The sequence below is a fragment of the Thunnus albacares genome, chromosome 2 (genome assembly GCF_914725855.1).
Source record: "Thunnus albacares chromosome 2, fThuAlb1.1, whole genome shotgun sequence".
Taxonomy (NCBI): Eukaryota; Metazoa; Chordata; class Actinopteri; order Scombriformes; family Scombridae; genus Thunnus; species Thunnus albacares.
In genome coordinates, this window is record NC_058107.1 from 38339000 (window position 1) to 38351499 (window position 12500).

Here is a 12500-nt window from a genome sequence, read left to right on the forward strand (position 1 = left end):
ACATCACTGTTTGTTTACTACACAGCACTGTTTGTTTACTACACATCACTGTTTGTTTACTACACGTCACTGTTTGTTTACTACACGGCACTGTTTGTTTACTACACATCACTGTTTGTTTACTACACAGCACTGTTTGTTTACTACACGGCACTGTTTGTTTACTACACATCACTGTTTGTTTACTACACAGCACTGTTTGTTTACTACACAGTATTGTTTGTTTACTACACAGTATTGTTTGTTTACTACACGGCACTGTTTGTTTACTACACAGTATTGTTTGTTTACTACACATCACTGTTTGTTTACTACACAGCACTGTTTGTTTACTACACGGCACTGTTTGTTTACTACACAGTATTGTTTGTTTACTACACGGCACTGTTTGTTTACTACACGGCACTGTTTGTTTACTACACATCACTGTTTGTTTACTACACAGTATTGTTTGTTTACTACACAGCACTGTTTGTTTACTACACAGCACTGTTTGTTTACTACACAGTATTGTTTGTTTACTATACAGTATTGTTTGTTTACTACACAGCACTGTTTGTTTACTACACTACTGTTACTGTTTGTTTACTACACATCACTGTTTGTTTACTACACAGCACTCTTTGTTTACTACACTACTGTTACTGTTTGTTTACTACACATCACTGTTTGTTTACTACACTACTGTTACTGTTTGTTTAATACTCATCACTGTTTGTTTACTACACTACTGTTACTGTTTGTTTAATACTCATCACTGTTTGTTTACTACACTACTGTTACTGTTTGTTTAATACTCATCACTGTTTGTTTACTACACGGCACTGTTTGTTTACTACACAGTATTGTTTGTTTACTACACATCACTGTTTGTTTACTACACTACTGTTACTGTTTGTTTACTACACTACTGTTTGTTAACTACACATCACTGTTTGTTTACTACACAGTATTGTTTGTTTACTACACAGTATTGTTTGTTTACTACACTACTGTTACTGTTTGTTTACTACACAGTATTGTTTGTTTACTACACAGTATTGTTTGTTTACTACACTACTGTTACTGTTTGTTTACTACACATCACTGTTTGTTTACTACACAGCACTCTTTGTTTACTACACTACTGTTACTGTTTGTTTACTACACATCACTGTTTGTTTACTACACTACTGTTACTGTTTGTTTAATACTCATCACTGTTTGTTTACTACACGGCACTGTTTGTTTACTACACAGTATTGTTTGTTTACTACACAGCACTGTTTGTTTACTACACTACTGTTACTGTTTGTTTACTACACATCACTGTTTGTTTACTACACTACTGTTACTGTTTGTTTACTACACTACTGTTTGTTAACTACACATCACTGTTTGTTTACTACACTACTGTTACTGTTTGTTTACTACACAGTATTGTTTGTTTACTACACAGTATTGTTTGTTTACTACACTACTGTTACTGTTTGTTTACTACACATCACTGTTTGTTTACTACACAGCACTCTTTGTTTACTACACTACTGTTACTGTTTGTTTACTACACAGCACTCTTTGTTTACTACACTACTGTTACTGTTTGTTTAATACTCATCACTGTTTGTTTACTACACAGCACTGTTTGTTTACTACACAGTATTGTTTGTTTACTACACTACTGTTACTGTTTGTTTACTACAGAGTATTGTTTGTTTACTACAGAGTATTGTTTGTTTACTACACAGTATTGTTTGTTTACTACTCAGCACTGTTACGTACTTTGAATGTCGGGTAGAATTTGATGCTGTAATCTTTACAGACGTCAAAGTTTTCCTCCTGAGCGCAGTCCAACACGCCGACGCTGACCGCCTGATGCCAGTCTGAGAGAGAGAGAGAGAGAGAGAGCTCAACCAGTCAAACCAGTCAAACCAGTCAGCAGCCTCCACAGTTCAGAGTATCCAGCTCAGTTTGAACTAACTCAAAATTGCAGCTTTTCCAAATCTTAAAAGTCCCTCCAAAATAAAAGCTGTGTTTGTTTGTTGTTCTCTGAGTTCACCTTAAATCTCAGTTCAACACCTGGACACACCTGCTGCAGGATTTATGACATCACAACCAGTCTGTAGCCAATCAGGGTCCAGTATGTAACTGATACAGTGTGATGTGGAAACTTGAAGCCTCCAGTTCACAAACACTGAGAATGAACTTTACTGTGAAGGAGGAGACGTCTGGAGTCTTATATGAAGGAGAAATAGGAGAAAATGTTTTAAAGGACAAACATTTCTGCACATTTCCAGGTTATATTATTGTTATTATTACACTAAAACTTTAGCAACAGCCTTAGCAACCAAGGCTACAGGTTGGATGGACGTTTATGAGCATGTGCGACGTCAGAGTAAACATGTAGTAAACATGTTGCAGATGAAGCTTTCAGAGCAGGATGAAGCTCTGACTTTTAATTTGCAGGCAGCATTTCTACAAACGTTCACCTCCAGTTCCTGAACTTTGATCACGTTTAACATCCGACATCAGAACAGGAAATAAATAACAGAAAACCACAAAAAGCTGAAAATGTCTCCTTTAAGGGTTTTTAAACGAGGTAACTGAAACTCTTTGTGGAAAAACAGTATCAGACACAAATTTTCATGCATCTGAAAAAATGTTTTTAGGTTGTTTTTCTTTGTGTGCTGAACAGATTGTTGAAGCTTTCTGAGGAAAACGTGTGATTTGTGATATTTGACTAAACAAACAGTCAAAGCAACCTGTGGGAATCTTTAGTCTCCATCTGCCTCCATTTCTGTGTCTCTGGGGAATAATTCGACTGGAGACCAGCTGCCTCTCTGACACACACACACATTTGTCTTTCTATAGATGTGAAGACCCTCATTAACATAATGCCCCCCCCCCCCCCACACACACACACACACACACACACACACAAGCCCCGTCCCTAAAAAACCAAACCTCAACCTTATTCTAACCATCACCTTAAAACCAAGTCGACACCTTCCAACTGTCCTTTACACAAGTTTATAACTGGCTTTGGTCCTCACATAGACAGAAAGACCAGCTCACACACACACACACATACACACACACACACACATACATACACACACACACACACACACACACACATACACACACACACACACACACACACACACACACACACACACATTCTCTCTTTATGTGGACCTGCTGCCAGAGTCAAAGGACGTCTGGGACACAAAGACCCGTCACCCCCCCCCAACCCTGAGAGACAGACAGCTGGTGACACACACACACACACACACACATACACACACACACACACACACACACACACACACACACACACACACACACACACACACACACCTCCTGATCATTTAAACACAGCTGCTAAATCTTAAATCTCATTGGAAAACTTTCTCAGTCCAAGTAGAGCAAATCAATATGGAGTTTATCAATAAATATTTATTTGATTTATAAAAAGGTTTTAATTCATTTAGATAAAGTTTAAGAATATCTGCAGACTGAATGTAACTCTGTTATATTTGCCTTCATGATGTCTTTATTACAGTATCAGAACTGATAACAGTCAAATATTATATCCACAAATCTGTTCATTCCTTTAAATACTCGTGAATAAAACTGTTCATTGACACGATCTAACAAAAAATACTAATTATGATCTTATTCTGAAATTATAAAGACTTCAGTTGTTGTTTATTTTTCTGAATAAAGTTAAAAAATCTGCAAAACTCTTTGTAACCTTTTGTTTTCAAAGTGCTAACTGATTATAAATGTGTTAATTATTAATTCAGAGCTACTTTGTTCTTTTTTTTAATGATAACTAACTGAGCTCGATAAGAGCTCTTTAAAAACGTCTCCATTAACTCTGGTATCTGCTGTCTGAGCTATTTTAATCTCTTATTGACTTCCGGGAACAGTCATTTGTTACTGACAGACGTGACTGGACTCAAGTCTCACCTGCTTGTTGCCTGGAAACATGAGCTCATTACCTGTTAGCTTAATCTAGCTTCAGCCTTCTGTCTGTTTAAATCGTTATTATACAAATACAAACACAGCTAGCTTGACCTGATCATATAATACTATTATTATATATTTGTCAGATTAATATTAGGTGACTCTTCTCCACTATATGACACCGCTGCCTTGTTAAAACCAGTCATTTTTAATATAGAGATCATTTAATCTCTCAGAACTTCATTTAAAAATTTGCTACTTTTCCATTGATTCGCACAACAAAACCTTTGATCCACCACGTGAGCAGCGCGACGCAGAGCTGAGGTTCAGCTTCAAATAACTCCTGATTTTTATGTTTTATAACCGCCGAACCGGACGGAGGATGAAGCAGAATCAGAAAACAAATCGATTGATACTTTACGAGTTAACGTCGTTTAATTGATCACTGAGGAACCAATAAATAGCTGTATATTGATCCGAGTCTGGCGCTGCTGTTTACAAAGGATGAGGGTCTGTCTGCGGTACCTTTGACGTCCTGGGCCAGGGCCCTCCATGTGCTGGAGTACTGGATGCAGTGTCCGCACCAGGACGAGTAGAACTGGACCAGCCAGGCCGAGGACGAGTTAGTGACGGCGGGTTTCAGGCTGCTGCTGGTCAGGATCTCCAGCGGGTCGTCCTCCGTGTACAGCCGGGCTGCGGCGTACACTGACGCGGGGACGAGCCAGAGGACGACCGCCGCTTCGAACCAGAACCGGAGCATCCCGTCTGCCGTCCGGAGAGAGACACGCCGAGAGCAGGCTGTCAGAGAGCGGGGGAATTTCTGCCGAAAACAAGCTCGGAGACCCGGGGAGACATGAGAGCAGCTGCTCGCTGAAAGCTACGTGTGTTTACAACAGAGAGCAGCAGGAAGAACAGACGTCTCACTCTGACGGAGTTTCCGATAAACAAAGAACCAAAACGACTTTTTACACAGCGACACAAAAACACAACAAATATATTAAGAATGAAAAAAATGTATCGATGAGAGTTATCAAAATATAAACAATTAAAGAATAACCGCACAGAATAATAATTTCGCCTGTTCTTTAGTGGTTGCTATGGCAACAGCTCTACTTGTGTCTCTGCTGCACGGAGGGCTTTTGTTTTTACTTTGGAGTGAATCATGTTCTGAATAGACGATCTTTATCACGTTGAGACTGACGCAAGGCTGACGGTAAAACTATGCTGCAATCATTGATACTCGGAAATTTCAGTGATACCGGAAATTACTGTTAAAATATAAAACAAATAATGTTTATTATCATTAAATAAATACAATAAATAATATAATGCAGTATTATATATGAATAAACAAATACATAACCCGTTACATAAATATATATTATATATTATGTTATTATTATCATATATAGGAATATTTATATAACAATGTTGTGATAATAGCTACATTCTATATACATAAATGTAGATATATGACGATCACTCCGATGTTTTCAGAGTTTTGTACTGCTTGTACTAAGAATGACTGGTTTTAAAAGTAGAAGTCTTCCTGGAGGAAATGTAGTGTGCTCTCTTACTCTGAAAATTGAGCGGGAGTTGTACTTTAAGTTTAAGCTCACTTAAATACTTCCACCACATAATTATACGTGTAATTTCATTTTTATACTTTGACGTAATACATTTTATAAAAAAAACACTCAAATAGGCACCAGAACATGACTGACACAAAGACAAATGAAAAATAAATATTTGAATTAAGAAATAAACTTTAAACAATACATCAGTTCGTCTGCGTCATGAGATAAAAGGCCTGTAACAGTGAGAGACAACAAATTAATTATTTAGTAATTCAGTTGGCTATTTCTAAAGAGTACTTACAACTTATATTTTAGAGAAACAAAGGTTCATTTTAAAATGTTTCTAACACACAAAGTAGGAAAATAATCTAGAAATACTGTCATTACCAATCATCCTGTCATATCACTCACAAGATTATTGTCTGTCTTTATTGAATACATGAATAAACATGAGGTACATTCTTAGGAACAAAATAACACATTAGAAATAGAAATATAATTAAATAAAATAAACAAATAAAATAGATACGTAAACTAAATAAAACAACAGAACAGAGTTAAATAAACACATTAAAACCAATAAACCCATTAGCGGTTTTTACCACCTTTTTAGAAGATTTAAAGTTCTGCTCACGTTCTCAGTTCAGTTTTTGTTGGCAAACTTACACTTATGAATATGAAACTTAACTGAGATAATTTTAAGATTGATAAGCTTGATTCTCATTCTGTCTGTTGTAACTTAAAAACCCAAACATATATAATACATATAATATAAATATTTATACAATAAAGCAAAAACAGCCATAAATGTATCAGTAATAAACGTATAAACCTGTTGCCATGGTAACAGTGCCAAAATAAATGAAGCATGTCGAAACTTTTTGTTCTGCAATGTTGGAAAGTTCAACTTCTGCTTTTTTTCCCCCTCGCGCGCTCATTAAGTGTTAGTTTTTCCCACAGTCCCTGAAGGCACCACAGCTCTCTGCTGCCCCCTGCTGGTCGTCGGTTCAATTTCATAAAGTTTTCTTGAACAGTGTGTTTCTATTTCACTGTTTAGTGATCTGACACTCAGACATTTATAAATAATCTTGTACTTTCCATCTTCTGCTTCCCGCCACCACCTCCGTTTGTTTTGTTTTATGTTGTTATTTATTGACTAACGGCTGTCTTGTATTATCCTCATTATTAACATCTCTAGTTCATTTTAAAATATCTACATTTTATTGTATTATCAGTAGATCTATAGAATAATGGATATCTTGTATCTTTATTTTATTATCAGTTGATTAACACTTCAGACGGAAGTGAGGTCGCATCGTTTTTGCAGCAGTTTAACAGCTCAGCGTTCAGCGTCCGGTTCCCATAGCAACGGAGGAGCTCGACACACACAACACAACGCAGGTGATTATCTGTTTATTAACGACTAAATAAAGAGATAACGAGCAGTAACGTGACTGTAAATGTGAGTAATGTGTCAGTAAGTGAAGCAGCAGCAGTGAAAACAGAGTCACGAGGTTTTAAAGGGGTCAGAGGTCAAACGTAGTTTATGTGACGTCTTCAGATGCAGTAAAAGCAGAGTTAGTGTTTCTGGCACAACTTCAAGATGCGCAGAGAAGAGAGAAGAGTGTGAAGATGTCAAAACTCCAGAAACACTTGAAGTTTATAGAAACACTTTACTGTCAGTGTGTGGCCTTCAGGGTCATCAGGACACATTACAACGATATCTAAATAAGCAGGTTGAGAGCAGAAAAATCAGAAAAGTAAATAAATACATATAAAAGACAACAAATCATGTACATCCAGACACATATCAGAGATGGTGAGTATATGATGACGTAGCTTCATGTCTTCAGATGCCAAAAGAAAATTACATTGATTCAAATACATTTTTTATAACTTTGTTTATTAAATTTTCAACAAAACCAACATTTAAAAAGTTATTGCACTTGTAAGTTATTTGGTAGGAAATAAAACATCAAAGACAACAAGACGACAAAACAAGGTGTGAAATGGAGATATATTAAAAAAAATAAATAAATAAAAGAAAAATATATGTTGATACAGTTGTTTACACATATCAGACCTATAAATAAAGATAAACTTCACCCTGGAGCTGCAGGTAAATGTAGACGCTTAACATAAGAAACGAAGGGTCACATTGCTGAAGTTTGTGTTTAATTTTAACTTTATGAAGTTTTAAATTCAAACATCCAGAGTTGATGAGAAGGAGGCTCAGAGGATTATCGTCTCTCCATCCACGTTCATTCTGGACAGTTGACGTGTTGCTGAATAATCCAGTAAAACCATCTGGTTCGATCTTTGTGTCGGTTAAAAGGATCTTCCCAGAAACCAACAAGAGACGTTCAAAACCAAAACATGTAGATGATTGACAGGAGACTGGTTACATCATTAGAGATTAATAATAATAATCCTGCTTTATGACTGAGACAAACAGAAGGAAGATATTATAAGACGTTTAATGAGGTTGTTTTATTCATTTACATTTTTAATCAACATATTTAAAACTGGTTTTACAGCCAAACATTTATTCAGTACTGTAGCTTTAAAATACTGTTTATGATCATCTTCTAAATATGATGATTATGTGTGTTTACGTGTGTTTACGTGTGTTTACGTGTGTTTACGTGTGTTTACGTTTGTTTACGTGTGTTTACGTTTGTTTACGTGTGTTTACGCGTGTTAACGTGTCTTTATGTGTGTTTACGTGTCTTTATGTGTCTTTACGTGTGATTACGTTTGTTTACGTGTGTTTGCGTGTGTTTACGTTTGTTTACGTGTCTTTACGTGTGTTTACGTTTGTTTACGTGTGTTTACGTGTGTTTACGTGTGTTTACGTGTGATTACGTTTGTTTACGTGTGTTTACGTGTGTTTACGTGTGTTTACGTTTGTTTACGTGTCTTTACGTGTCTTTACGTGTGTTTGTGTGTTTATGTGTGTTTATTTGTGTTTATTTGTTTTTCTTTATTTCTCTGATAAACAGCTGTGTTTTAGTTGGTTGAGTTATTGAAGACGCAGCTCTGTGATTGGCTGTTCATTAAGCATCTCAGTCACATTCTGTAAAAGCAGAAGTTTCTCATCATCATCATCATCATCATCATCGTCTCTACAGCTTAACTTTACTCAACAGGAAATCATGTGATTCTCTCTGTTTGTGTGGATAAAACAACAACATCAGTCTCATAGAACTGTTTATTATTTTAATGTATTAAGTCGAACCAAAAACAAACATTATATATTCTGACAATTCATTCCTCAGTTGACTCAGAAATGTATATTTCACTGTATAAACCTTCGTCTGCAGTGAGACGATTGTTGCCTTATTTCATAATTACGAGACTTTTTCTCGTAACTATGAGACAGAAAGTCATAATTATTAGATAAGGCCTCCAATTATTATTCACTAGTGAATGTAATGTTTTATCAAACCACTTTTTCCAGAGTTATTGATAATAATAATAATAAAAACAGTAGTAATATTAGTAATATAATAACACTGTAATAATATTAATATTTACACAAGTTTATAAAATGTTTCACAGACATAAAAACATCAAATACAAACTGCAGCTACACGAGAATAAATACAGTGCTGTCAGGGAAAATAAGAATAAAAATAAGAATAAAGAATTAATTAAAGCCAGTTTATAAAACAAGTCTTTAAAGGTTGTTAGAGTGGTGAAGATGAGGAAGAGGAGGTGTTGATATTAAAAGTATTAATATCTGCTTCAAAAAACAGAAGGGACCGGAGCACACTGATTAATTCACAGCCGTTAATTGTGCAAACAGACCAACGTTTCGACACCAGTGTGTGTAATTGTCGTCAATTAAAGGCTGCAGATTCATCCGTGAGCTCCAGTCCCTGCTGTCTCTGCACCACAGACACCTTGTGAGGAGTCTTCATCATCAGTCTTCATCATCAGTCTTCATCATCAGTCTTCATCATCTGTCTTCATCATCAGTCTTCATCATCAGTCTTCATCATCGGTCTTCATCATCTGTCTTCATCGTCCGTCACACAGGAAACATGACGTCACCGCGGGTGGGCGTGGTCAGAGACTCCATGCTGACCGATCCGCTGCTGATCAAGGTAAACACGTCACAGCTTGAACACAAAGTATAACTGAGAGTCTGATCAGTTTATCTGACTCAACGTCCTCTTACTCGCTTTTACTGGAGCTCTCAGCTGCATCTCACAGTCTTCCTTCCTCATTCAAATACAGTTTGATTAATGTATCTGCAGCTGTTCACAGTAATCTGAAGTATTACGTGATGTTAAAAGTATTCTAGAAATGTAATTTATCTAATAAGTCGGCTCTTATCAGATAGTTAATTTGTTAATTAACATGATGACATCATACAAGTTGTGTGATGTCATAACCTCAGACGTGTTGATCTCCTGCTGAGCACCAGGTGGCAGCATCGACTCAGACTGACGTGTTTCCAGGTGTTTTTGAAGGCGTCACTTTGAGAAAATGGTCTCTGTGTTACGTAACATTAGAGATGATGATGATGATGATGATGTCATCCGTCTCTGTGCAGGCGTCTCTGGGTCAGACCCGGTCCAGAGGTCTGTGTGTTCCTGGTCCAGATTTCACTTTCGGAACCAGCAGCGGCTCGCTGAGAGACGGGGGCGTGGCTGATGGTAAGCCCCGCCCACTGTAAACAGCAACAACAGAACTGTTTGTTAGCACGCTGTAACGTCACCGTGGAAACGTTTTTTGACCCTCCTGTCTTATCTTGGCTGTGCTAATGATTGTTAGCATGCTAAAGCGTTATTGCACCTGCGGCCGTTAGCATTAGCAACATGCTTGTTAGCATTCCAAGAATCCTGATATCTGAACACAGTAACAGATCAATATGTTATCAGCAGATGGCAGCAATGTCGAGTCACATGACCTGGTGACTCCTCAGTCCAAACCTGAAGATTAAATGTTATGTTATAAAAAGAATGAAAGTGAATTAATTCTTCAATCTCCCGACGACAGACACACAGCAGCCAATCAGGTTGCAGATCAGGAGGAAAGGTGTGTGTGTGTGTCAGTGATGTCATAGGTGCTGACCGACTGAGACTAACGTGATATAAAAGTAGTTTGATGAAAACAAAAAATTAAATAAAAATAATGCACACACAAAATAAAAGTGTGTGTGTGTGTGGTTTAGCAGCGGTCAACTGTCAGAGTGTGTTTGCATGAAGGAAACATGCCTTCAGGCAACAATCACTGCTGTCACTCACACACACACACACACACACACACAAACACACACACATACCAACACACACACACACACACACACACACACACACACACACACACACTAACACACACACACACACACACTGTGAGTGTCATTCAGCAGCTTCTCAGTGTTCAGCTGACACACTGGGGTTTAACATAAGACTCCTCTCATCTGTCAATCACACACACTCACTCACATGTTAATGTCCGCATGCTAACGTGCTCACCATGGCAACGCTAGCATGTAGATGTTTAGCAGGTATAACATTCACTGTGTTGGTTGTCATTAGTTTTGACCAGATGGCGGCGCTAAATGAAAAGGCAAAGGGGGGGGGGGCTGGGAGGGAGGGGGGTGAGTGTTAGTGATGGGGGCTCGTCCAGGTGGGACTGGGGGGGGGGGGGGGTTGTGATGGGGCTCCTGAGTCAAACCTGTTGTAGAAACTGGTTAAACTCTCTTTACTCCGGCCCTTGTTGCAACATTTTCAATTTATGCTTCAGCAAAAGGTTTCAGTCGTCTCCATGGTAACCGGGGAATGGTAACCATGGTCCTCCAGCCGGCTTGTTTAGTTGGATTATATCATCCCAACCAGGACTAATTAAACAAGGACGTTACAAGTTGTGTAAAGTTACAGACCAAAATATCAATAAGGAAGTTCAGTGAAAACTACAATCTCCATGGCGACGTTAGTGACACTACCCAATCACACGTCCACAGCAAAGCAAAATTCTGCAGGTGACATGAAAGGAAAGTATCGAGCGACCTGCCATTAATCAGTGAGGCAGACACTGATTGGTCGGTGGGTGCAGTGGCATGCTGGGAGTTTTAGTTTTTGGAACGTTGTTTGTGTTTTCATGTCAGTTCTGTCCAGCTGGAGGGTTCAGTCACGGCGGGGAAACTCGGCTCCTCATCGGCCGCTCGTCCCGGACTTCGTCTCTCTGAACCGGGACGCCGTGAAGTCCGGCCTGGTGACGTCCAAAGAGCTGAGTCAGTACAGAGCGCAGAGGGGCGGGGCCATGCAGAACCCCGCCCCCAAACGGCCAGTTGGCGGGGATGCACGGCGTCCGGTGGTGCCTGACATCACATTTGGAGTCTCAACAACCAGGTCAGAAAAACACACATAACATCCACAGAACTGATTATTGATTAGTGATTGATTGATGTATGTATGTGATGTGTATGTACTGTATTTTGTTTCGTCAGGGCGTCGTCCCCCCTGTCAGACGTCCTCTCTCATCAGTACGCTCGCCGCTGGCTGGACGAACAGATGAGCAGGAATCAAACCAGCAACCACAAGCAGCTGCAGAGGGTAAGAGAGAGAGAGAGAGAGAGAAGTGAAGCTCGCACGCCCACAGCTCGCTCACTGTGTGTGTGTGTGTGTGTGTGTTCTTGTATTGATGACATTGTGGGACTTCCATTTCTAGGGCACAAAACCTTCGCAGGTCCCCACAAACATAAACATCATAAACAACTGTACAGAACATTTAAAGGGGACATTGTTGTTCTTCTAATGGTTTTCTGTTATTTACTTCCTGTTCTGATGTCAGATGTGAAACAAGGTCAAAGTTCCAAAACTTGAGAAGAACGTATGTAGAAATGCTGCCTGCAAGTCAAAAGTCAGGGCTTCAACCTGCTCTGAAGATTCGTTGTCAACGTTTTTTTTCTACCTTGCTGATGAGCTGACGTCGGCTCAGCACACACGCTGTTCTGTAGCC

General features: G+C 38.6%; 2 protein-coding genes across 3 annotated transcripts in view; one reads left to right on the forward strand and one right to left on the reverse strand.

Annotated features, from left to right (window-relative positions):
- qsox2 (quiescin Q6 sulfhydryl oxidase 2) overlaps positions 1–4955 on the reverse strand; it is a 15987-nt gene extending 11032 nt beyond the window's left edge. The window contains exons 1-2 of the mRNA XM_044334803.1: positions 4477–4955; positions 1762–1862 (exon numbers count right to left, since the gene is read on the reverse strand). Of these exons, the coding sequence (XP_044190738.1) occupies positions 1762–1862; positions 4477–4711 (336 nt within the window). The 5' untranslated portion in view covers positions 4712–4955. The remainder of the gene's footprint in view (positions 1–1761; positions 1863–4476) is intronic.
- Positions 4956–6547: 1592 nt separating this feature from the next.
- cfap77 (cilia and flagella associated protein 77) overlaps positions 6548–12500 on the forward strand; it is an 8629-nt gene continuing 2676 nt past the window's right edge. Inside the window, exons 1-6 of one of the 2 annotated variants that reach the window (XM_044334443.1) lie at positions 6548–6929; positions 9381–9455; positions 9534–9637; positions 10090–10192; positions 11647–11890; positions 11989–12094. In XM_044334443.1, the coding sequence (XP_044190378.1) occupies positions 9575–9637; positions 10090–10192; positions 11647–11890; positions 11989–12094 (516 nt within the window). In that variant the 5' untranslated portion in view covers positions 6548–6929; positions 9381–9455; positions 9534–9574. Of the gene's footprint in view, positions 6930–9380; positions 9456–9520; positions 9638–10089; positions 10193–11646; positions 11891–11988; positions 12095–12500 lie in introns of both variants that reach the window. The other variant, XM_044334452.1, reaches the window with a different exon arrangement.